General features: G+C 36.2%; 3 protein-coding genes across 4 annotated transcripts in view; 1 reads left to right on the plus strand and 2 right to left on the minus strand.

Annotated features, from left to right (window-relative positions):
- The first annotated feature begins 170 nt into the window (after positions 1 to 170).
- On the plus strand, positions 171 to 9,666 carry LOC135690152 (uncharacterized). The gene is made up of 8 exons (XM_065207630.2): positions 171 to 557; positions 1,267 to 2,093; positions 2,805 to 2,949; positions 3,701 to 3,863; positions 4,106 to 4,425; positions 6,557 to 6,745; positions 7,341 to 7,479; positions 8,144 to 9,666. Exons 1-8 carry the CDS (start codon positions 354 to 356, stop codon positions 8,470 to 8,472), a joined length of 2,316 nt encoding a protein of 771 aa, XP_065063702.2. The 5' UTR covers positions 171 to 353; the 3' UTR covers positions 8,473 to 9,666.
- LOC135690155 (proton-coupled zinc antiporter SLC30A2) lies at positions 9,409 to 20,016 on the minus strand. Its single transcript, XM_065207633.2, has 8 exons — positions 19,738 to 20,016; positions 18,832 to 19,187; positions 15,599 to 15,745; positions 14,942 to 15,095; positions 13,264 to 13,525; positions 12,801 to 12,906; positions 11,139 to 11,273; positions 9,409 to 10,422 (listed from the first exon to the last, which is right to left on the minus strand). The coding sequence occupies exons 1-8, from the start codon at positions 19,863 to 19,865 to the stop codon at positions 10,277 to 10,279; spliced, it is 1,434 nt and encodes a 477-aa protein (XP_065063705.2). The 5' UTR covers positions 19,866 to 20,016; the 3' UTR covers positions 9,409 to 10,276.
- Positions 20,017 to 20,224: 208 nt separating this feature from the next.
- LOC135690156 (prolyl endopeptidase) overlaps positions 20,225 to 24,084 on the minus strand; it is a 30,858-nt gene continuing 26,998 nt past the window's right edge. The window contains exons 19-20 of one of the 2 annotated variants that reach the window (XM_065207634.2): positions 23,186 to 23,254; positions 20,225 to 22,531 (exon numbers count right to left, since the gene is read on the minus strand). In XM_065207634.2, coding sequence (XP_065063706.2) covers positions 22,466 to 22,531; positions 23,186 to 23,254 — 135 coding nt within the window. In that variant the 3' untranslated portion in view covers positions 20,225 to 22,465. The remainder of the gene's footprint in view (positions 22,532 to 23,185; positions 23,255 to 24,084) is intronic. The other variant, XM_089108621.1, reaches the window with a different exon arrangement.

The following is a 24,084-nucleotide window of genomic DNA, read 5'->3' on the forward strand; positions in this document are numbered from 1 at the left end:
CTCTTCATAGAAATAAACGAAGAATGTTAAAAACTTTTAAAATTTCCTTAGTAAGAATAAATGTAGCGATGTCATTTCTGTAACATGGTTCAAATGTTTCGTGGGCAGTCGACAACAATGGGAGCAGATGTGTAGTCATGCGTGAAGGCACCAACGATTGCCGTAGCGCTGATAAACTGGTACGATTGAAGCTTAAAACAAGTCAGCACAAAACCAAAATCAATCTTTGCTAAACCAATGGAGAAATCACAAACAAACCAGGAGAGATAACACGAAAATTTAACATTAATAACTCGGAAAAATGTTTTATTGATTAGAGAAATGATGCAACGAAAGCAAACCTAAAAAGAATTATGGAGATACACAACATTGTTGTTGCTTTGATTTTCTTTCAAGTTGCTCTCGCAGCGTATGCAAAGGTTATTAGCGAATACATAGTGCAAGAAGAAAATGGAGAAAATTCTGATTATCCAAGCTATAAAAGGAGTACAAAGAAGGCATATTGTGTTTTCTCAAAAGAGTCAAAAGAAAGCAAATTTATAGACTTTTTAGAAGAGGTATGTCAATGTTTGATTAACCTTCAGTATTTCTGCTGCTTTTAGATATTTGTAAATTGCTGTCGAGCAATATTCTTGCATCTTGTCTACGTTTGTGGTTTTCCTAAGAAATAAACTTTCCTTCTTTAAACAAAATGCAATCAATGTTTGTGAAATCGTGAACAGAAACAGTGCAAGTATTGAAGGTTATTATTACTATCAATTTATTTTTAATTTTTTAATGAAAAATGGTCCGAAGCATTGGCTGAGACTATACGACATGATGAATCTTGATTTTCAATAATGGATGCAAGTTTTTGCTACCGCAAAATTTGTGTTGAATTGATGTTTTCAGTCCTAAATAAATCTCAAAGAAATAGCTAATATAAGATCTTAGAAGCTAATGTAGAGTCCTCTGACCCTGCCGTTCCCTTATGCGCATTAAATGCATGTATTAAGTACAGTTTGATTCTTGAAAAATTCAGTTATTCCTTACGGGATTAACCTTATACCACAGACAGTTTCCTAACCTCCTCTTTATTTTTCTCATCTTTTTCGAAATTAAATGATTTCATTTTATTTTCTTTTAAATTCTTTATTCACAGTAACTTTGTCAATCTAAGCAGATTGCTTTTCTGAGGACAGTGAACAGTGAATTACTGACTTCTAGTGTCAATGAGATTTTCAAAAAAAATAGCTGATGTTTTAAAACTTCTTTTTGTTTCTATAGGTTAAAAAGCGGTATTACGACCTTCATCCATTTCTTATTGGCACAATGCCTAACGTTGACCGCGAAACCGTTCGTAAGACATTTAAACCGTTCGATGCAAGGCCAGAAAAACGCAAAGAAAGGACGGATGCTGCAGCGGAGCTGTTAAAAAAGCTGAAAACGCTGAAAATATCGGATGCAAAATTGAAATCGCGTGAAGCGAGAGCACTAGCTTCATTAGAGTACTTTTTACAACATAACTTTGATTTTCCATTGGAACATTACTATGAAGGGACCTGGATGCTAGGCCCGGACTATCTTTGTAATCACATTAGCTGTGACGTAGGCACACATTTAAGGACTGTCCTGCGCAGATTTAAACCAAAGACTGTGAGTGACATAGAAACAGTGACCAAATGGATCATGGGATTTCGTGAAACCTTTGATCAGCTGAAAGAAAATTTGAAGCTAGGGGTAGCTGCTGGCATGGTGCAGCCGCGCGAAGTTTGCCGCGCAAGCATAGATGCGCTAGAGCAAGCTTATCCTGAATTGTTAGAGAATGGGCCTAAAGGCATACTGGATGATTTTGTTGGATGGATGATTACACAGGGAAGTTTTTTGACGATGGTCGAGAAAAGTGCTGAAAAGGAATGGAAAGAAAAAAACGGCTTAACCATAAGACAATCTCTGGAAGAAGCTTTAGTAAAGGGTTTTGGCAAACCGTGGCAAGAATACATCGATTATTTGAAAGATGACCACATGAAGCATTGCGTCACCAGTGACATTGCCAGTGGCCTAAGCATTCTGCCTCTGAGCGATGTGTACAATAACGGGAAGAAGGATGTGAAGTAAGTCATTTATTGATAAATACAAGACGTAAGACAACAGAGGGGGAAATTCATTTTTCAGGAGGGGAAAGGGGGAAAACCCCACAAACAAGTAAATTTTGCGACGAATGTCAAAATTTCCTGACAAAAGTGTTAAAAACTGTTTGAACTGTGCTATCAAAACTTCAAAGAAGCAAGATGTTTGACAAAATGAAATGTTTCAACAACCATAGTTTTTTGCTTATGGGTCAGATTCTTTTGATTTTATGTTAACTTTTACTTAGTTTTGCAACCTTTTACTTATTCATCATCAGAAAAAAATTCAAAGGTCGGAATTTCACTGACCGTGTTTTTTTTCACGCTACCGGGAACGTAGCTTTCAGTCACTTGTCACAATGTTCACAGGGCTTAAAATGATCAGTGGCCTTAAGTTTTATGATTTACACTTTGAAAAATTCGTTTAGGCCGGTTGCTAGATGAAGCCGGGGTTCGCATAATACTTTTATTTCTGAGCGTTTGACAAGCTGTACTTAGGCATGATTTTACGAGTGTATTCGTGAGATTTCCAAGATTATTAAGTCTAGAATCGTCTCTGGCGCGTGTGTAGTGGCCTCGTAATGCAAGTTCTTGCAAGAACCCGGATTCAATCTCTTCCCTCTCAAACCAAACTGATGTTCTCGACCGCTTTTATGCAAAATATTCATAATAAGGACAATTTTTCAATTCTGTCAGGTCTACAATGAAGTTACCAACAGGCGAAATCATTGATGGGAAGAAAATTTACGAACAACTGATCCATTACTACACAACTACCAATTTGCCTGTCGAGGAGATATACCAAAAAGGACAAAAAGTGCTGGATATCTTTTACCCCAAGGTAACTTTAAAGTGGCAAGAGGCCCCCTAGCTTGCGTTACTACAATCCTTGCCAATCACTTGAAAAACTTCCTTAATATTTCAAGCACCAACCTCCCCTCCGCTCTCCGCCTCCTTCGCCTGTAACAGTGCTTACTATATTTATGTGTGTGCTTTAAAAATATCTGTTCTGATGTGCCAAGCTTCGCTGCAATCAAAAACGAATAAAAAATTTGCTAATCAGCATTGTTTACGGGGAGGAGGAGGTGGAAGTTGTGCGTTGTTGGAAGTTGGGTGGTCGGGAGATGTAAAGAGAGCGTTATGTTGCGTTCTTTCATGACGTTTTGGCAAGGATTGTGGCTTGCAGGGGTAGCTTATACGTTATACACATATAATTTATAGATTCTTGTTATTAAAAGTGTAATTTGTTATTCATTGAATCAATATGTTGTTATAGTTGGTATAAAGATTTTATCTTGTTGGTATCGATTTTTGTCAACCTTTTGAATACATCATCACTATTAGATATAAGCTCTTAAACGACAAATATAATTATTGAAAGAGCTAGTAAATAAAAGAATGAATGAAAGAACGAAAAAAAAAATGAATGGCCGATAAAACTGGGTGAATGAACTAGCTAATTAATTAACTAATAAATCCAAAAATCTAATGAAAGAACAGGGTAATGACGATTGTTCTGAGTAAATTACATTTGAATTATCATTCGTGTTTATGCCACCTATTTTATGACAGAAAATAAACTTTTATTCAAGATGGAGAAATTAGCACAAGAAATTTCCAATGCTTCAGAAAGAGAAACCAGCATTAAAAAGTTCAAAGAAATTGCTGCTTCACCAGAAGAATATTTCAACGAAGGACCGTTTCCAAAAAATGAAACTGGCGATGAGGCCCAAAGCAAATGTTCAAGTGAAAGAAGTAAGGAAAAAGAAAAAAAATTGTTACTTGTAAACATTGGATTTTGAGGAAAGGGCGGTGAATAGTTCCCCATGCTATTTCATCGCATGTCTCTTATTTATTCCTTCTCGAATTGCGGCAAACTGACTTCGTTTTCATCTTCGGGTACAGAAACAACTTTAGGTTAACAGGATACTATTTTCAAATTTGTACTTTATCTTGCAAATATTCCAAAATCACTCACCCGTGTTTTTATTCACAAGCGGCAATGATTTACTGCCCCAAACGATGGGAGGCCCTGCAAAAATGGTTCAAGTTCTCTAGAGATGTGATGCAAAAGATCAACAGCAAGTTGCCAAGTCTCTTCTTCCACTCGGGTGAACGCCGGAGTGTGCCATCGTGTCCCGTCAAACTCGTACCAGACTTCAATCCGTCTGCTGGGGTACCAAGCTACATTGAAGGAGACGAAGATTGTATCGACCCAGGAAAATACTTTATTCCTTTTTTCAATGAAAAGAGCGGACCAAAACACGAGGACACGACAACGAACGGACATGAGGCGAGGCCAGGGCACCATCTTCAGGTAAACACATTTTCTGAATAAAAAGCTAGTGTTAATGAAATCTTTTTTATTAATCTGAGTGATATTGTTTATGAAAGGGGAAACACAGTATACACCAGCGTATAAGAGGCTAGTTGATTTATACCCCCACAAGTTGAAATATGTTTATTATCTGTCAGGAAACCAATCCAGCCTGAAAATTTGAACCTTATTTGCAGATTCTTGTGTACTTTACCCAAAAAAATAAAAAAAATCGAAAACACAAGCTTCTATGCAATATGCACTGGATGTTTTTTTGAAATTTCAAATAATGTTCAACACAAAAAATATCTGAAAATGCTGACCCAAAAGCAAAGCTGATTTCATTCTCAATAAAATTCTCATCCACTTCAAGAACCAAAAAAGCCTCATTTTCCGTTGAACCACAAGTATACAAGAACGTAGTCTTGAAAGAGATAGTTGTCTCATGCAACGATACATTTTATTATTATCAACATATTCTACAAGCAAAAAGTTTCCTATTGGTTACCAAATACAAAAATAGGTTTACAGAAGTTTTTGATTTGCTATATATTACAATATTTAGATTTGGATATTTCAATATTTAGAGTTGGATGGGAATTGAGACCATCTACATGAACCACAAAGTTAATTGTAGTTTTCAACTCACGCGAGTTATAATACCCTGGGTGCCAGAGCCTTAGTGAAACAGCGGGTCGGTGAAAAAGTGGGTCAGTGGTACCCAGGATAAAGTTAAGATGGCATCTTGTTGAAATGAAAAATATGAATTCAATCAGCTAATGCGTTTAGGGGTGGGAATATTTTCGAATAATTGATAAGCATCCCCCTACCCCGTTAATTGAGCACTGAATGGATGGCATGAAACGTAGAAGCACCCTGTGCTACTCACTGGAGATGCAACTAAAGAAAGACTGTTCTGCGCGCCAGTGGTTTTACATATTGCAAGTATAAGAAAGCAATCATTGAACGAGTGGAGGCAGGCAGAGTGGGGATTCAATAGAGCTAATCTATAAGCAAATTGTGAAACATTTAAGTGCAATAAACTTCTAAATGTGGTGTTTCCCCAAAGCAAGCCTTTAAAGAATATGACCAACCTCTTTCCAGGTCATTTGTTAAAAGGAAAGATGTTGACCAGTTTAGACAAAAACAGGCGTTGTTCCTGCCTAGAGGCGAAAACCCCGGGGGTGTGGGAGGGTGTGACACCCCCTCCCCCCCCCCAATCTCAAAAATAGTCGATTTCACATGGCATGATAAATAATTTTTTGCAGCGCAGGAACGCCACCTCTGAAGTTCGTAAAAAGCCCGTATAGGAATTTTGAAATAGATATATCATATTTGCGATGCTCTTCCCTTCTTGGCATTGCATTAAAGCTAACGGAAAATGCAACGATGATTGACGCATATGTTTAATGCAAGGTTGAGTCCACACAAAGCAATTTAAGTTGTACATTCCCCACTTTTTCAAGATAAGGATTTTTACCGTTATTTTCTTTTATTTTCTAAAACAGTTTATGAGAAAAGGAGAACAAACTGTTTAGATACCGATTTTGTTTGGTTTACTAACTAACTTATTTACGTCGATGTGCAATCAGAAACGAAAGGTCACAATTTCTTTTCTTTCCCAACGTCTGTCACTTGAGTTTTAGCATGACAAAAGTTTTATCATAAACAATAATCAGTTTTTTCTGAGAAGCGTTGAATTTTCCTTCATAAGTAGTATAGTATTTAGCTAAATTTTAGCCTGGGAGGTGCATTTCTAGCCCTTCTACAAGGTACAATTTCAAAATTTACTTTTGCATCGGACCCAACCATGGTGGGTCCTCCCACCTCACTAAACTTGATACTCAGGCCCCAGGTTAAATTTTGTGGCGTCGTCGCTATCATGTAGCCGAAAACATAATAAATATTTAATAGACAATTAAGTTTTGAATTTGTTTTTATTGCTTGTAAATTTATCCTTGGTAAAAAATGTACATCGGTAAAGCTTTCATTAGCATCCTATAGACATAACTTTGCTTCGAGGTCTGCAGAGCAGAAACCCTTTTCACCCCCGCCCCAAACTTACTGGCCTAGTTACGCCCCTGTAACTAGTTTTGCCGACACTGCACTGAAGTCGAAATTGATTTTTCAGAGCCAAGGTTATTTGGAAAACTTTGCTGATCCCTGCGATGACATCATAACCTGGCTGGATGACATGATAAGCCATAACACGGCTTTTGCAGAAGGATGGGGGCTGTATGCAGAGAACCCCCTTTTACCGGAAGACTTGGACTTATATAAAGACAATAAACTAGAAGAGTTTGGAATGACAAAATGGCAGGTAAGGCCATTGCGAATTTTGCTAAAAACCTCCTTTTATCGATAACCTTTGAAAATACAAATCGCAACATTTGGTGAAGTGTAGCGAGTTTAGGCTGGCTGTTTCACTGAGAGCATAGATTTGCTAAAATTAATTTTTTTCCCATCTCAGTTTTGTGCCTATCTCACTTTGCTTGTCTAAGATGTTTTATTAGAGATGCAAATCTTTAATACATTTGTTTTGTTTTTATTCAAATGAACGAAAGGTGAAGACCTAAAATCAATGAAAACAAAATATACAACGAAGATTTTCTTTTAGGCAGCCATTTCTGAACTTTCTTTGATTTTCTTCAATGTCATTACTCAACTATTCTTGGAGAATCAATTGATGGAGTCACCAAGAGCATAAATTTTCATAACTAAATTCCTTTTTTGTTCCATTGACTGCTCCTTAATACATGCTAAAATATGCACAGTAATGAAATAATGTCTTTAAGCTCTATCAAGAATTGCGAAGACGGGGCTTGAATGTATTCAGCGCCTATTTATTGGAAATCTTTCGTGATATAAACATTTTCTTTAAACTCTAATGATCGTATTAACATTTTGATCTTTAGCTTTGGAGGGCCCTTCGAGTTATTGTTGATATTGGCCTACATTACAAAAATCTGACAAGGGATGAGGCATTGGCACTGTTCTCTAAATATGCTTGGGATTCTACAGATATGGTGAAGAAGGAGATAACGCGGTACCAAGGTAGGGTAAAAGACAAAATATTTTGTAACAAAACTGGTTCTACTCTTTAACCTTCACGATAACAACCCAATTTTCCTGACACCTAAGATCTCACAGGCTTACATTAGGAACAGGGGCATGAAAAGCGAAAGCATTTAATGAGCTTTTGTTCACTTTGGGGAATGTCCGCTATCTGAAGGCATCTTTCACCATGCTTTGATTGCAGGAACGACATTCTGGGACAACGTTATTTGTCCATTCTTTTGAAAATCTCCGTTGTTTAGTTTTTTTCGGGTTCTAGTATATGTCAGTATCTTTTACGTGTCTGTTAATTGAACGTGTACATTGTCCGGACGTGTCAAATGTTTGGACGTGACTCTTGTTCGTTGTTCGTGCGTGCCCAGTGCTTGGGTGTATTCGTTTATGGTTGTTACACGAGATTTTCTTTTTGACTCCAAGTCAGATAGAAGAAACGCCAAGGCCTTGAGACCCTTGAATGGATCAAAGTCTATTTATTTTACTCCGGTCCTTTGTGAAATGGAGAGGCATTTTATCCCAAAACAAATTACATCATGCAGTTTAATGTTTCAAACTTGCTAAAAACGTAAGCAACAATTCAAAACCTTTTTTGGCAACAATGACAGGTATTAACAAATTTTCATTACCTCAATACTTTATTTGATAGGTACGCCAGGTCAAGCTACTTCTTATTTGGTTGGCCAGCAAGTTATTATTGAAGCAAGGAAGAATCTGGAAGAGAAGCTGGGAGATAAATTTGATATAAAGAAGTTCCATTTTCAAATACTGTCACAAAGTCACGCGACGCTGACTTTTATTAAGCGTTACATGGAGCACTATGCCTCGTGCAAAGGAGGCTCCAACAGAAATAGCTGCAACCAAGTAATGAATAAAAACGACTATGCTAATTTTTGTAAACGAGGCATGGAGAAGACAGAAGGCTCAAAGCTGAACAGAGAGATTATATCAATGTTACGAAAGAGAATATATTATTAACAATAATTTTTATTTATGAAATGTGTTATTTTATATCACAACTTTCTTATGATTATAATGTAGCATATTTTTCCCTGTTGCCTCCAGAGCAGTTGCCGTTTTTTAGAATCCACTTACTAGGAACAACAGTTAACATTGCCACTTCGATTCTAAGCCTCCAATTTTCCCTGCGTCTATTTAGTCTAACACGTTCAACATTTACGAATTTAGTTTCAAATCTGATGATAAACTGGTTACTCTTGGCTGACGATACGTAGGCTCGAGTCAGACAAACTAACCGTAAATGTTTAGAAAACCCGGTTTTAAAATTAATTTCCTCTTTATTCCCAAAACGGCTAGCAAGAAATGTTACTGTTTGGAAGTGAGAACAAAAACATTACCTTAGGCCGCTGCAACAGAAGTTTCTAACCTTCGATCGAGTGCTTCCACTTTTCATGTAGAGTAGCGTTAACTCCAAAAAATTTACTTTCCGTGTTATTTTGGAAAGAGTTTTTGCCATTTCTTTCCTTATCCATTTCTTCACCCCTTGCATTTCCATGCATCCTGTCATATGCACTCATTTCTCTCGTATTGTCTAATCGAAAATTATGGCATGGCATTGCTGTCGCTTGGTTTGCACCAATTCAAAATAAACAAGCAAGGATAGCAATACTCTAAGGAATCAAACTAAATCCCAAAACAACAGCTGTTAAGTGAATCGAAAAAACTTCACTGTTTAAAACGACCATACCAAACGCAAATCTCTAAACATATCATTTCCCATAGGAACGTGAATAGTTGAATTGGAGGCCTTTTGATAATTATCGATGCATAAATAAATGTAAAGCGGCACACACATTCCCAAGAGGTTACATACTTGTATTCTACTTGTAAACAATGCAGAAAAGAATTTTTAAAGACCACCAGATGAGAAGACAACGACAAACAACAACGATATTTAGAAAAGAGTTTACGAATATAAATAACTTCATTGACAATAAATCTGGACAATTTTTTCAAAAACCCCAAATCGCAAAATTTATTTTTTGGAAGTCTTGCATGTGCTTATAGTTTACTGACAACTTCAAAGGACGCGGATAAAAACTATTAGAATTTAGATTGCAAAAATTAGCACAAAGCGACATTTATGATATAATGCAAAAATCGCAAAAACTAGTTCGTACAGGACAGACCCCCGGTGCCATAATCTACAAATGCCTTTAAAAAAATGATGGTGAAAAACTATTCAAATTTATTACGCGATTTCGTTATAAAACTCGTAAAATGCAACATTGCTTAATGTATTGCAGGAAAATTTCATGCTATAAAAAAGATTTTTCACATCGAAATTACAAGTTTCTGCGTTTCTACTTGTTTGAAAACTGCATACATTAAAAACTACGTTTCTTGCACATTTTCGCTTTTGATAAAATATTTGCAATTCAATACGATTTATCTGATAACTAATTGTTTATTTCGGTTGTAAAAAGGGAGATTTAATGTATAAAGAAGAACTGGTACAACTTTAGCAGTCAAAGAGTGAGATTTCATCTGTTATTTGATTCGAAGATGTAGAACCTAATCCAACCTGCTGATGCTAATGACTAGTTCATAACAAAGTTTCTGTTTAAAGAGAATTTAGATTTGAGATTAAAAAGTAAGGTTTGGCTTGGGTGAATCACAAATTGGTCATTTCATGGAAGTGGTTGCTTTTGAAAGACCGTCGTTTTCGAAAGAAGTATACCATTGTGAGAACAGCGCAAGCGAATCAAGTCCTTCTTTCTGTTACAAATCCAGCGTAAGCTAGGCCTCCATTGAGCAAATCCTAATCTTTTGGTTCTTTACAAAGAGAACAGTTGTCCATTTGCTCGTGAAATCTCTCTACTTGAATGGTTGTATGGTGAATGTCATACTTTTTGGCGATTAACAAAGACGCTTCCTTCAAGACACTCTGCGTGGACCGGTTCTCGCCTGTTGAAATAAAATAGAATAAAACAGATTGCAAGAAAATGTAGGGCATTGTAGATTGTAGGGTATGTAGGAAACTGAATAAGAAAAAAAGAAATTGTAAGGATATTTGGTTAGAATAAAAGCAAAAAAGGAGCCAGTGAACTATATTAAATAAATCTCTTGAGCCTCTGCAAGTCACAATAAAATTGCCATCTGCTGTTAAAGAGATGTATGGTCGTCCGTTTAAAACATTCACAAGAAAAACACTGGCATAATAAAAAGCCGCTCTACGGTCTTTCGTCCAACTTATATGATATAATAAAGAATATGTAATTCTATAAAGAATGAACAAAAAAATAAAATATTGCAAGATTTTCGACAGGAAATCAGTAACTCAGGCTCCTTGATGCAGCTACCAAACACAGGGGACATTTGCTTTTAGACCAATCAGTTTTTTGCTTTATTTTACAAGAAAATTCTTCATAAGCATGAATAAATTAAAAGGATTTCGAGGACTGGGCCACAGTTGAGTTTTGCACATGATGAAGCAAAAATGAACTCTGACGAGAGTCAAACGAAAAGTACTTTAGTATGACACTTTTCCGCTTTTCCGTGCAATTTAAAAAAATGATTGGAGGTCAAGGCACCAAAAACTTATGGCTTTATCAATAATTAGTTATCCCATCATACTGAAAGAAAAAATTTGCTGTGCTACTGCAAGGCAGAAAATGACATACCAACTGCCAAATGAACTGATAAAGCTGGTTTTCCCATCGTAAGTGACCAGATATGCAGGTTGTGCACCATCTTCACCTCCCTGATTTCTTCTAAATCATTCATCACTGCTTTGAAATCCAAGCCTCTTGGTGTTCCTGAAAAATACACAACAAACTTTCAATTATCAAGGTTCAATGACAATATGAGAAGAGAATGAAAATTCTTCCATTTTGCAAGTAAGTAACTGGCGGATGGATGAACTATTTTCGGAAACATTTTGGTCTTCAAGTGACCAAATAAAAAAACAGAACCAATTCTTAGTATAATGACATGAATCAACAGTAAAAAGCAGTGGCGGCTGGCACGAAAATAAGATGTAGTAGAAAAGCAAAAAAAATTAGAAGAGCGAACCAGCTAGAGAGGGTGGTGCAGGGGCGTGGTCGCTGGAAAACATTTGGCGGGTCAGAAGTTTTCACACAATACCTCGGTTTGTTTGATATTGGCATTGATATCGTCATGTGATATTGCCAGCTGCAGAGGTTAAATGGCCTCGCAGTATTTTATCACTAGGAAGAGGAATCTAGTACTGGGAACGATTTTTTCATTGTTGGATTGTCGAAAGACAAACGGATTTACGTCACGTTGAGTCACAAATGACAATGGTAAAGACTTCTGCAGTACTGGATGAATGAGGTCTAGTATCGTGTTGTACATTAACACACATTCAATGCCAATCTTTCAATGAGAAAGTCAGAATTAAGATATGGTGTATTCCGCTGATCTTCCCTTTTTTGTCATTAATTCAATTATCATAAGAAAAAGCAAAATCATTACAATACAAAAATATTCAAGCTTTAAAAAAAATGGTACTAAACTGGTACAACTAGTACCACTGCAAGCCGCCATGGGTAAAAAGTCATGTTAGTATAGGCAAAGTTAGTATAGCATATATTTGTTGAAAAAGCACCTTTTGTTTAGAACCAATTTTAGCCTAGCATTGTCACTTAAACAGTCTATTGTTTTGTTACGGGGATATTCTCTATTGCCAAGGATCTCCAGATAATTTTATCATCAAATAGCCTTTTGCATAAGAACATTCTTTGACCCTGCCATTCCCATATGCACATTAAATACAAAACTCAAAAAAAGTACAATTATTAAAAAGTTAATTCCTCTCTGCAAGGATTTCCAGTATTGTCCAAAATATCACAATTTGGATATTTGAACAGTAATTCTTAAATATATTAACTTTTAAACGTGCTTGATATTGTTGTGTCTGATGCATTTCTCCCAGATAAATCATCAAGTTCCATAAACTTCCTTAAAGTGCCAACAACAAACAAACAGATGTTAACAAGAAACACTGCACTTCTGATGTTCTTCAAATCTAATCTTTTTTGGTGCAAATACCAAATTTGACAACTTATAACAAAACATGCAAATTCGTAAGGATAAATAGGACATTGTAAGGTCAAGTTTAAAGAGTTGATGCATCATTTCTGCCATTCTGAAATGTGTTTTATAACGTATTGAATGAATTTGCAGCAGAATTTTGCAAACTGCCATTTCTGGTATACTATCTTTTGCAGGTTTTTTATCAATGGAGATTAAGTGAATGGAAAATTAATAACTTCTTACCATAAAATCTTAAAGACAATAAAAAAAGAATGTGAATCACTTACCTTCCATTAAAACTAATAGGATGTCCCTCATAATTGTAAAAGTTGTTATTAAAACCAAAACAGAGAACAAGAAAGTGCAGATTGGATCTGCCATCCCCCAGTCTGGCTAAAAAATAACAAGAAAAGCATGCTAATCAATTAAAATCGCAAAGCAACTGTATTCTTTGAAGTCAAGAATAGATGAGGTCTGGTATAGATAGGACATCCAAATCAAAATAAACAGGGTGAATGGGCAGCAATACAGAAGGAATAGGCAAGATGCTGTTTCTTATATTCTGTTGCTGAAAAAAGAATTTATGACAAAGCAGTATACACAGTGGTGGACACCTGGGGGGGGGGCAGTGGGAATATGTCAAAAATATTTAGCTCACAAGCTAATTGGGTGATTGATTTTCATACCACATAGGTAATTTCAATCTTTATGCAGGAAGCAATTATATACAAGCACATTATAGAAAAGTACCTTGAAATAAATGAGAATGGCAGCAATAAAAACTCCAACAGATTGAACGAGATCACCAATAACATGAATAGCAGCTGCCCTGACATTGATGTCCTTATGTTTCTTGTGCTTTTTGGGGTCTTGAATCTCCACATCATCACTGGCTCCCTTACTCCCTGTGTTCATGTGACTGTGACTGGATTCAAGGCTAGAGTCACTCCCATGACTATGGCCATGTCCCCCATGTGAATGTCCGTGCTCCCCATGCAGAGTAAGCCCAAGTCTAAGCATCAATAGAAAATAAAACAAATTATTTGCTATAATGAAGCTGTAGCTACCAGCCACAAGAACATGATTGAAAATGATACAGTTTGCTATACAATGCTTTGCTAGGGCTGTCCAGCGATTATAGGGCTCACTTAAAATACACTGAAATTCTAGATAACACGAGACTGTCCCATTCCAGAAGTCAATTGCAACAAGATGAAGTTGAAAATGAAAAACTAGGCCTGGCTATAAGACTTTTAACAGGGGGGCAGCTCTCCTAGTAATTTCTAAATAAGCTATTTGTAGATAAAGATAAGATTAGAAGAGCAATATGTAGCTCCTCTCCAGCATTTGAGGAGAAACTGGAGGGGAGTAAGAGCTATGGCTCTTTTTAAATCACCATGCCCGAAAAAATGAAGCACTTTTTGAAGAACTGTTTTGTAATAAAAATTGGTGTTTACCTTTACACTATATACCCTTTGGATAAAAAAAATTATGGCAATGATATTTTAAAATGGCAGCTGACAGTGGTCCTGGGCCTAAGGCAATAAATTTCTGAAACAAAATTACTAGGTGAAGGGACTTGGGAACAATAGTTAATGGCACAAAACGGCATTCACCATCTTTCTGAGTTTCAGTTGAAAACAAAATTAAATAATTAGTTTGCTGTTTTAAGTAAGAATTCAAATAAAAAATTGAAGCACTGCTTCAAAACAGTTCCTGTAAAAATTTCTGAAGCATTCACAAAAGGTGACAATGAAATGAAGCTTTTATGAAAAAGGATGTAACAGTTAAGTAAGGATAATAGTAAAAAAAAATTGGTGTTCACCTTTAAACGGTGTGTAACCTGTTTCATGATCAATAATCTACAGGCTAAAATCTCACCTAAAAGAATCTTACCAGTAACAATCTTACTGTCAGAACAAAGGTAAACATGTCCAGATTTAAGTATGAACTTAGTATGTTGTCCTTCATCAAAATTGCCTACATTTTATCATGATTTTTTATCAAGGCTTCATTTTTTACAGTATATGTCTGAATATTAGTTCAATGTTTTCCCACGTTTTTATTCTCAAACAATAGAATAAACCTTCAAATTTATTTTCATTCCAAAGCCATTGAAATGGGGCATTATTTTCCCGCCAAAGTCACTAGCAACAAAGGCCCCTTCACCTAGTAAAATTGTTTCGCAAATTTGTCGGCTTAGGCCCTTGGCCAATGTGAGCCGTCGTTTTGACTATCGTTTCCAAACTTTTCCTTTCTAACTCTGAGTGTAGTCAAGTGTAGTACATACATCATTTTAGTACATTGCTTCTCCTTTATACACTCTTTCAGAATAACCAAGCATAAAATAAAAAAATCAAATAAATAAAAAAGGAATTGTAAATTGTCAAGAATTAATAGAATTATATATAAAAGTATATATACTTACATAATATTAATGACAACTCCTACGCCAGATGTGATTAACATAACCTTTGCATCAATCTTCAAATGCCCTGCCACAAGTCTTTGAACAGCTTCATACACCAAGATGCCAGTCAAAATCCAAATTATTAGAACTGACAACAGGGCACCCATGACCTCTGGAATTTACAACAATGTGTTAACATGAGAACAACAAAAGCAAATAGAATATCATCAATATGAAAATAACATCCATACTCTAAAAAAACATCAAAACAAATATGAGTTTCTGTTAGATTTTAGGATAATATGATTTGAACAATTTTTTGCGGTACAGAATTTGAAAATGGCTTTGAAAAAAACAAACATTTTACAACATACTAAAAGCTTTTTTCGTCTGACACTCTTCAGAGCATAAAACTTCAGAATAAGGGTCCGAAAGAACACGATGAAAAATATATACCCAGTTGTGGATCGAAATAGGCCAATCAGAAAAACGCAAGCACAAAACCGGTATAGTTGACCAATCAGTGCCACGAGCCTAGAGAAAAATTACCACTGGAGACCAATTGTTTAAAGCATGTTTCCCTGTAACTGAAATAGGCGGTAGCAAAACTAAATGAAATGTAATGAAACTAACTGTAATGAAAATTAAAAAATAAAGTTGCTTTCGAGTTCTTACCAGCACGATGCCAGCCAAATGACATTTTCTTGGTTGCCTTTCTAGATCCTAACCAGATTGCAAAAAGACTGATCATGAAGCCAGCAAAGTCAGACAGAAGATGAGCTGCATCCGTCATGACAGCCAAACTATTTGCAATATATCCACCTTAAAAAGATCAGCCAAGTATTAAGAGGTGAAGTTGGACAACTGGCTTCTCAGATATTTCATTTCAATGAAAATAGAAACATAGCTCTTGGGTGAGGTACCAACATAATATGTTAAATATTTCCAGGACATACTAACATAAAGAATGCAAGAAACAGCATTAAGAAAGAACTATCTATTGAAAGCTACATCACTATTTACCTACCAATACAATGTTTTGGGATAAAAATTTAATATCTTATCTAATGATTTCATGATTTCAAATAAATAAAATATTGGTGTCTCAACACGTTGGACAATATGTGTAACTAATGAAAGACAGGAATTGAAACCAATTATAAAAAATAACTGTATTTATAAAATCAACCAAAAATGAGAGGATAGAAACATAACATTTGTTTGAATTTTGTTTGAAAGTGTTATTAACATCAATTTGCAAAATGTATCCACACAATGAATACAGAAAAAAAACCGCTTTGAAAACATGCTACTTGCATAGCAATATTAATAGGGGTAATTAATTAGGAACGCACATTAGGAGGACTAGCCTACAACACAACTGAGATAGATGCTAGATAGAATTCATGCAGACATTTAATACTGTTATTCAGCAGGGCTAACAATGTCTCTTTAACGTCATAGCCCCTAGTGATGTTTGCAGTCCATTCTTTACCAATTATTTGAAGTGATCCTCTTGAATTTGTGCCATTTTTAAATAATATGACGATAAGATGTAAAATAAGACCTATTCAAACAAGGGAAGCTTTACAGACTGTATATATTGTTACAGGCCTCACAAGTCATAGCAACATCCAGACAGCTTTAACACTTGGGTGAATGCATAATACTATTTGTTGACCAAAACCAATAGCCTATAAAGTAGTTGGTGGACTTAGTTTAGTTCTGGATCTGAAAATATACAGGAACCTGTCTGGGCAACAACTCACAGTGGGCAAACGTTCCAAACTGGGCAAACATGAACAAGACTGATCATGAACATGAACAAGGATTTTCATTTATATTTTAATCTATGCAAAATATTCATGAAAAAATTCCTACAAGAAAGTCTCACCACAAACATATCGATAACAGTCATTGGTGAAGACAGTAAGGAAACATCAAAATTTTTAGTACAGTAAAATAAATTCATTTAAAAATAATATTTGAGTCTTTTATCTACAGAAAACAAGACAATTCTTGGACAGAATAAATGGACTATGCATTTTTATTTAGTTTTGTTCTTACTTGCCTTTGTTTTGATAAACAGATTTACATTACATTTTGCAGCTGTTACATTGTTTTAATCTGTTTAATAGGATTGAAATAACAAACGTTTTACATGTGAGAGGCCATTAAATACCTTTGGTAGGCCTACTGTTTGCAGATTAATTATTATGATTAATTAGATTAATTATTGTGACTAGAGTAAATATTGAGGTAGTGGGGATTTTAGACTGTTTCTATATTCCTGAGAGGATTTATTTATGAAACAAAATAGGTGTAATACAATAAAGAGTTACATAATTGTGGACAAAGAGCTTATAGCCTTCCATCAAATAATTGGAATGTTCAAAAACACACAAGTTTAAACATCATTAATTTGTGATGGGACTGAGGACTTAAGGCTGGAAAATGTCCCCTAGTACTGATATGAAATTGAATTAAAGTATTGTTTTAAGCTGTGAGAATCAAGAAATGTCACTTAATTTACCATTGGCAATGTTTTGATTTATAGAGTTTTGAAACTGGCAATTTCACATGAGTAAAAGTGAAAGACCTATAATCAAGTGCTACTAGTAAAAACTTTAAAAAGCTACACTGTCACAAAATCAATCTGTTCAAGGATCTATTCAAGGTATGAATAGTTTTCGAAAGTTTTTGAGAGGATACAAAGTTCTAATTAATTAACCAAGTTTTTAGCAGTTTCATAAATGGACTATAGGATCACATTCCTCAATTTGATGGCAAATTGGTTCGAAGAGTTGATAAATCAATTATGTTGGAAATATATCTCTCGCTGCTTATTAAAAGAAGATTTTCTAGCATTGTAGACAATATCAAGAAACAAACGACGGTAATCTACAATATTACTGACAATGTGATAATTGTTCATGGAAAAGAATGTTATGGCTTCATGCCAAAATAAGCTTCTAACGATCTAGATTATGTACATAAGCCCCCCTCCCACCCCTCCAAATTTTTCTCATCAGATTTCCGAGAATCTCAAGGAACAAGTTTCTGAAAAAGTGGAGGGTCTAGTCCCCCCCCCCATCCCCACTGAAGCCTGCATCACAGAATAGGAATTAGGCAGAAGGGGGAACTCCTGCCTATCAGGTGAAGCCTGAAAAAGCTAACTTATACCATGCTTAGCATGTATCTGTCAGGGAAATTTTAAAAAAGAATGAAAGTAGACAACTTTATTTGAGACGAAATGCCTCATGACAGTGAACAAATTCAATTATGTATGATAATTTGTTTATATTTGATTAATGAATGATAATTTGCCATGGCTAAGTCAATCTGTGGCTAAGTTCATCTAATGAAATTGAGGTTAAAGGGGAATTAAGGAATTCTATTGTTGACTCAGCTTCAAAAACAACAAAGGAACCAACGAGAGTTACCCTTTGCCTATTTCCTATTCTGTGCCTGCATGTAACACATGTATCTTTGGCCAGGTTCAGGGAAACAGAAGCACATTTTGAAGAGAGGGGGCTCTAGATCAGTTGACAAACTCCTATGGCATCATTATCTTTGATACCACAACCTTGGTATAAATACTTCAGCTTAAAGAAGGGGGTAACAGCAAAGTATGGCTTTGGCCTCCCTGAAATTGTGACATTCTAGGGAAAAAAAGTAAAACTTTGGCACTAAAGAATAATGTTAGAAAAAATTTTAATGTCTGTCTCTAGGAAAATAAAATAAAAAAATTAAATTAAATACATGATCTGTGGAGGAAAATTATGAAAAAATAAAAGCCATAAATTTTGGAAAAATAAATGCAATTTGCCGTCAAGCCATAGTTGGAGAAATTTTTAAGACACTGCAAATCAGAAAAATGCAATTGCGACTTTAGATTTTAGACTCACCGATAAATTCTCCGATTAGAAACACCAAACAAACGATGCTTGCTATCGTAAGCTTTCTTTGGGCAGACTTTGTTCCAGTCTTGTCGGGCTTTTTCGTGTGGCAGTGCAACTTTTTTTGGTCTTCATGACTCTCATTGGCCCCATAAGACGAAAAGGAATTTCCAAATGATCGCTGGACGAAGCTGACTTCATCAGAAATAACACTAACCATACTTCCCTCCCGCTTAATCCTCACATTTGGCAACTTCGTTTTCTTACCACTAGGCCCATCCAGGAGCAGGGGTAACGTTTCATCGACATCCATCGAAGTTGAGTTGGTCAAAGCATTTAATATGTGTTCAGATTGATCAGGGAAGCTGGAACAAATGCATGAAAACTTATTACACCCTTCTTTTCTACCTTCCATTCCATTTATGTTTTTTAATTTCACAACAACAAGTTCGTGTCTCCCCAAGCGGCATTAACAGGCGATGAAAAGAAGTCAATCAGACTGAAGCTTTGCAGGCACAGGTGCGTTGATAAGTGCGATTTGACAAAATATAATATGATACACAGGCAACAGGTTGAACACAAACTGGTACCAGCCGTCAGGATGTCACAACGGAGGCTCAGTCGCTAAAATCCCTTGTTTCAGAGTCACTTCTTTTTCTTAAATTGGGAAGAAACTCTTTTGCAAAGAATTATCTTGAATTATTGTGAAATTATGGTCTAGATAAAAAACTTCAAAGAAATAACAATAACCAAGAGATTACGTCACAAAGAATTACAAGCTACTTTTCAGCTAAGTGAATAAATGAATACATTTTATCTACATCTAGGTATATAAATTATAATATGTTATCATCAAGGCGAGGGGATCGCTTCTCTTCCTTCTTCTATCGAAGTAACGAGTGAATTCTTGCTTACCTTTTGGCAATTCCTTCGTGGAATTCATTGGAAAATTCCAGGAAAGCTTTATTTTCGTAACCACTGTTGATCGTTAAATCGTTGTCTTGATTCATTTTTCCCAGTTCTAACAAGTCCTTACTGCTCATTCTACTTTGACAATTGCAACGGGTCTGATGAAACAGGTTCAATCAAGCCACGGCCATTTAAAGAACAAGGCATCGTGTCGTGTGCAAAATAAAAGTTCCGTGTGCAAATCACTTTGTGATTTTCCGACTTTTGCAACACAGCTTCTGCTTCCTGGCCCATTCTCAGATCAGAATATAGGAAATTTTCCCAATTTCTAAAATACACTTGTCTAAAAGGTGGTGGTAGTAGTAGGCTTCTCGTAAAGAAAGTGGTTCGACTTTGGTACTTACCAGAAAATATGCGGAAGTATGGGTCCAACATTTTTAACAAAAGGGGGAGGGGGAGGGGGAGGGGGAGGGGGAGGAGGGGGAGGGGGGAGTGGAGGGTAGGGGCTTGTAGAAACATGAGATGCGAATTTTACAACGAACGTATAAAATAGCTCTCATAATTAATTTGGATCCCATAATCTGAGAAAGCATCATGAAATACCTCTAAATGTGCAAAATCAGGCAAGTGTGTTACTACCTGGGTACCAGACTCACTATATATGAAATAAAATAGAGAGTCTGGTCTAGTGCGCCCCATTCTCGTTCTGGTGTGCTGATATTAACCAATCAGGAGCGAGTGTACAGATTTCTGTACGTTCAAAGGTCACGGCGAAACAATGAACGTAGCTCTGGTGTAAAACATTGAACAGAACCGAACATAAATAAATGCTAGCGACTGTAACGATTTAGTTTGAAGATGCTGTTATAACTGTACTCAAAGAATATTTTCCGCATGTTGTGGAACTTAACACAGAACAGCATTGAAAGCCTTGTTTGTAGAGAGAAGAGACACCTTTGTCATATTGCCAACTGGCTTTGGAAAGTCTCTGATATTTCAGGCTGTGCCTCTCGTTGCAAAGAAATTAGGCCTTGTAGTGAAAGGCAGTAAATAAGAAACACCGCAAGGCGCCGAGAACAAACAACAACAAACACAAGTAAATCAGTTATGGCTAATATTTCGCCCGGCATACGGGGCTTCGCTTGTCGTATTGGCCATATTTCCTGTGGTGAACTTCCAACGTGATGATTCTAACCGCCGCGATGTCCAAGCGCGCTGCCTTCACAGTGAGGAAGTAGACTTTGAAAGTACACACAATTTATGAGGAAACTTACAAAAGACTTATTTTAAGCTGTATACGAAATTAAATAATGATTAACATTAAATAACTGCATTGTGCTAACTTTAATTTCATGCTTCGCATATGTTTTTTGCTACCAAATGGCGTTTTAAACCTGATTTGATTGGAATCTTGAGGCAGAAAAGTCTATTACCGCTGTATTAATAATGTCGACTTTACCGAACTATATAAAATACATTTGCTTCAAGATTTCCCAAAACTCCTCTGACTACTGAGTACTTTGTTATTTATCTGACAGTCTTGTTTCACAGGCCTAGTCTGTTAAATAGACTTCAGTTCTTTCAAGTAAGTTCACCAGAACGAGAATGGGGCGCACTAGACCAGACTCTCTATTATTTTATATAGTGAGTCTGGTACCCAGGGTAGTGTGTTACGAAATGGCAGAGATATCGCCGCATGTTTATTGGTTCTCTCCCCATGAAACCTCTGTATTTTGGTCTCTGTTCGTAACTTTATGAATAGATAGTTTTATATAGACAGTTGGTTTTTTATTGCATTTAGAAATGCCTGAATCAACAAACGGTGCTATTATTTGACTCTATCCTGTCTAGTTTTAACATTCTATGCACTACACCCTTTTTCATAAAAACAATACAAATTTGTTCAACACTGGATACTTTTTGGATAATTTTAGGCTTTGCTGTTCTCAAAGTTGTATTTATTTCAAAATTGATCTTTCTATATCTGCAAACTAAATAAGAATATAAGAATAATTTCAAAGTCCACTGAATAACAGTTCTGCATGACATTTTTAGTAGCACAGTTCATTAGCTGATAAATCGCCTCTGTTTTGTTAACACGAGAGGAAGTGTTTCAATTCAAAAATCAACCAATGGGTCATTATTATTAAAAAAAAGTTATCGATGCTTCCTTATCGATGCCATAAATATTTTAGATGCATTTCTTGCCGTTCTTAGAATGCCATATTTCGAAATTTTTCTCGCCGCCAACCATGGTGGCGGATTTTCTTGAACCCATGAGCAATATAAACGTTTTGCCTCTTCACTTGCAATAAAAGACCCCCCTCCCCCGGCCTACTCTTCCCACAGTATCGAAGCTCACATCCCAGCTGCCACTCAACACAGTCAATGTACCTGGCTGCTCAACCAATGTTCGAGAAAACATCAAACCTCACCATATTAAAATTGCAATTATTACATGACAAGAGCAACTTAGAAATTTTATAGAGCCCCCCTTGTTAAAATTTTACGACTTCATTTCTGGTTAACACAAAAGAGAGATATGAACAGAAACCTAGAATTGTCATAGCGTACTTTTGATAAACATTAAAACTCACATATTTTAAAAAATTTCTCTACCTAAAAAATCATGCCGATTTAGCTAATGCACCACCCATTGATTCTGTTCCCCCCTAACTAATCAAATGCCAGTTTGGCCGCCCCCTTCACCAGGCCTAGACAGCGTAGTTGCACCCTAGTTCTTCCAAACAGCCCCGATATTCTTTGCCAAAAATGCATATGAATCGGCCGCTTCCTCGATCTAAAAGCAACAAGAACATCTTTAAATGAGTAAATGCAATCGCTGACAAAATGATCTATAATATAAAATACTTACTTAAACTTTCTTTAACTTTTATGCTTGGTGTTGTATAATCTTTGGCATAGCTTGAAAAAAGATTTAGGTGTCATTTAACCTACTGATGGACGATTTTACCAACAGGATTTTGTGGACCAACTGAAAATTTATTGACCAGCTCATGGTGAATTAGCTGCGGGGGATAGCTACGCCCTTTTGTGTAGAAGAGGTTCTCTTGTAGTTAGATTGAGCGAATGTGAAATACTCTGAGAGTCATTATGGGAGACTCAAACGGACAGTCCGCTAGGTTTTTAGAAAGACTGCCTGACTCTGTGTATGCCAATATCAGAAGCAAGTCTAATTGGATCTTATTGAATGATTCAGTAGTCCCCGCATCTTTAGTCTTCATTTAGCATTTTACTCTGGGTACCAGAGCCATAAAATTTCGAGCGCGTACACAGCGCTCCTCCGCTTCTCCACTCCTTGCTTCTGTTTTCAGTCTCGAATTTATGTGTCTCTGGTACCCAGGGCATTAGCTTTGATGACCACCTGAGTAAATCTCCTAGGCTTACCTTCGTATGCTTAGTGAACAAGTCAAAATCTTGGAAAGAAACTTACGAGCATGGCAGTCGGTTTGCCTTCCCCGTGACCTGCTTTCATTTCGATTCTTATCAACAAAGGATTGGTCTGAAACGAAATCCAGAGCTCATGCAAACAAAAGTAGAGGGGGCTGTATGGGAATTATGAAATCCACAAACTCGCTACGTTTTATCGCATATTCTGCCATTCTGTTATATTTTCCCATCAATTGCGCAGCTATTCAATAGAAACCACAGACTGCGCCAATTCTTATGAAAATTGAATAAAATTTGTTCAAAACCATACAATAAGGACAATCAAAGCTTCTCAAAATTCTGCAGTGATCTTCTTGATCCAGCACGCATGTGCCTTTTTTCCGAAAACCCAAAACCCGCTCCACAAAATCTTCGAAATCTGACATTCACAAGGGTCTCTGGATCCACAGTACATGTACAGAAATACAATCCGCGGATCTGCAGACCCCTAGTAGGAAGCAGTATTTGTCAGGGAGACGAGCGAGCATAGACCTACAACTCAATTGAATAACTCAATTGAAGGTTCACGCTCGCTCGTCTCCCCAACAAATTATGCTTTCTACTTACAAAAATCTTCCCTAGTCAAATAGTTCGGAATTTCTTAAACTGCTAAAATTTTCGAAAAAGCAGCAGAATCTGAAAGGTTGGGTTCAGGGATGAACTTACCAGGGGGATGTGGGGGTGCGCCACTCCACAATATTTTTTTGTAAATCGGTAAATTCTGCTTTGATTCAGTAAAGCATTTTATGTAGCAACTAGTAACAAAATGATGCAAAAAATATACTTTATTTACCGTTTTATCTTCTTTATCTTAAAGTTTGGATTTGAAATATTCGAGTTTCCGTCATTTTTCTATCGCCTTAAGGGTGTGGCACCAAAATCCATTCATTATCTAACAGCTCT

This window comes from Rhopilema esculentum, chromosome 5 (genome assembly GCF_057945365.1).
Source record: "Rhopilema esculentum isolate cy_ngs chromosome 5, ASM5794536v1, whole genome shotgun sequence".
In the NCBI taxonomy this organism is placed as follows: domain Eukaryota; kingdom Metazoa; phylum Cnidaria; class Scyphozoa; order Rhizostomeae; family Rhizostomatidae; genus Rhopilema; species Rhopilema esculentum.

Coding starts and splice junctions, on each gene's coding strand:
- LOC135690155 (XM_065207633.2), bottom strand. CDS start 19,865: ATGAGCAGTAAGGACTTGTTAGAACTGGGAAAAATGAATCAAGACAAC. Junction 15,746..18,831: donor TCTAATCGGAGAATTTATCG/GTGAGTCTAAAA, acceptor GATCTTTTTAAG/GTGGATATATTGCAAATAGT. Junction 15,096..15,598: donor ATTTGGCTGGCATCGTGCTG/GTAAGAACTCGA, acceptor TGTAAATTCCAG/AGGTCATGGGTGCCCTGTTG.
- LOC135690152 (XM_065207630.2), top strand. CDS start 354: ATGGAGATACACAACATTGTTGTTGCTTTGATTTTCTTTCAAGTTGCT. Junction 3,864..4,105: donor CAAATGTTCAAGTGAAAGAA/GTAAGGAAAAAG, acceptor TTTATTCACAAG/CGGCAATGATTTACTGCCCC. Junction 4,426..6,556: donor GGCCAGGGCACCATCTTCAG/GTAAACACATTT, acceptor TTGATTTTTCAG/AGCCAAGGTTATTTGGAAAA.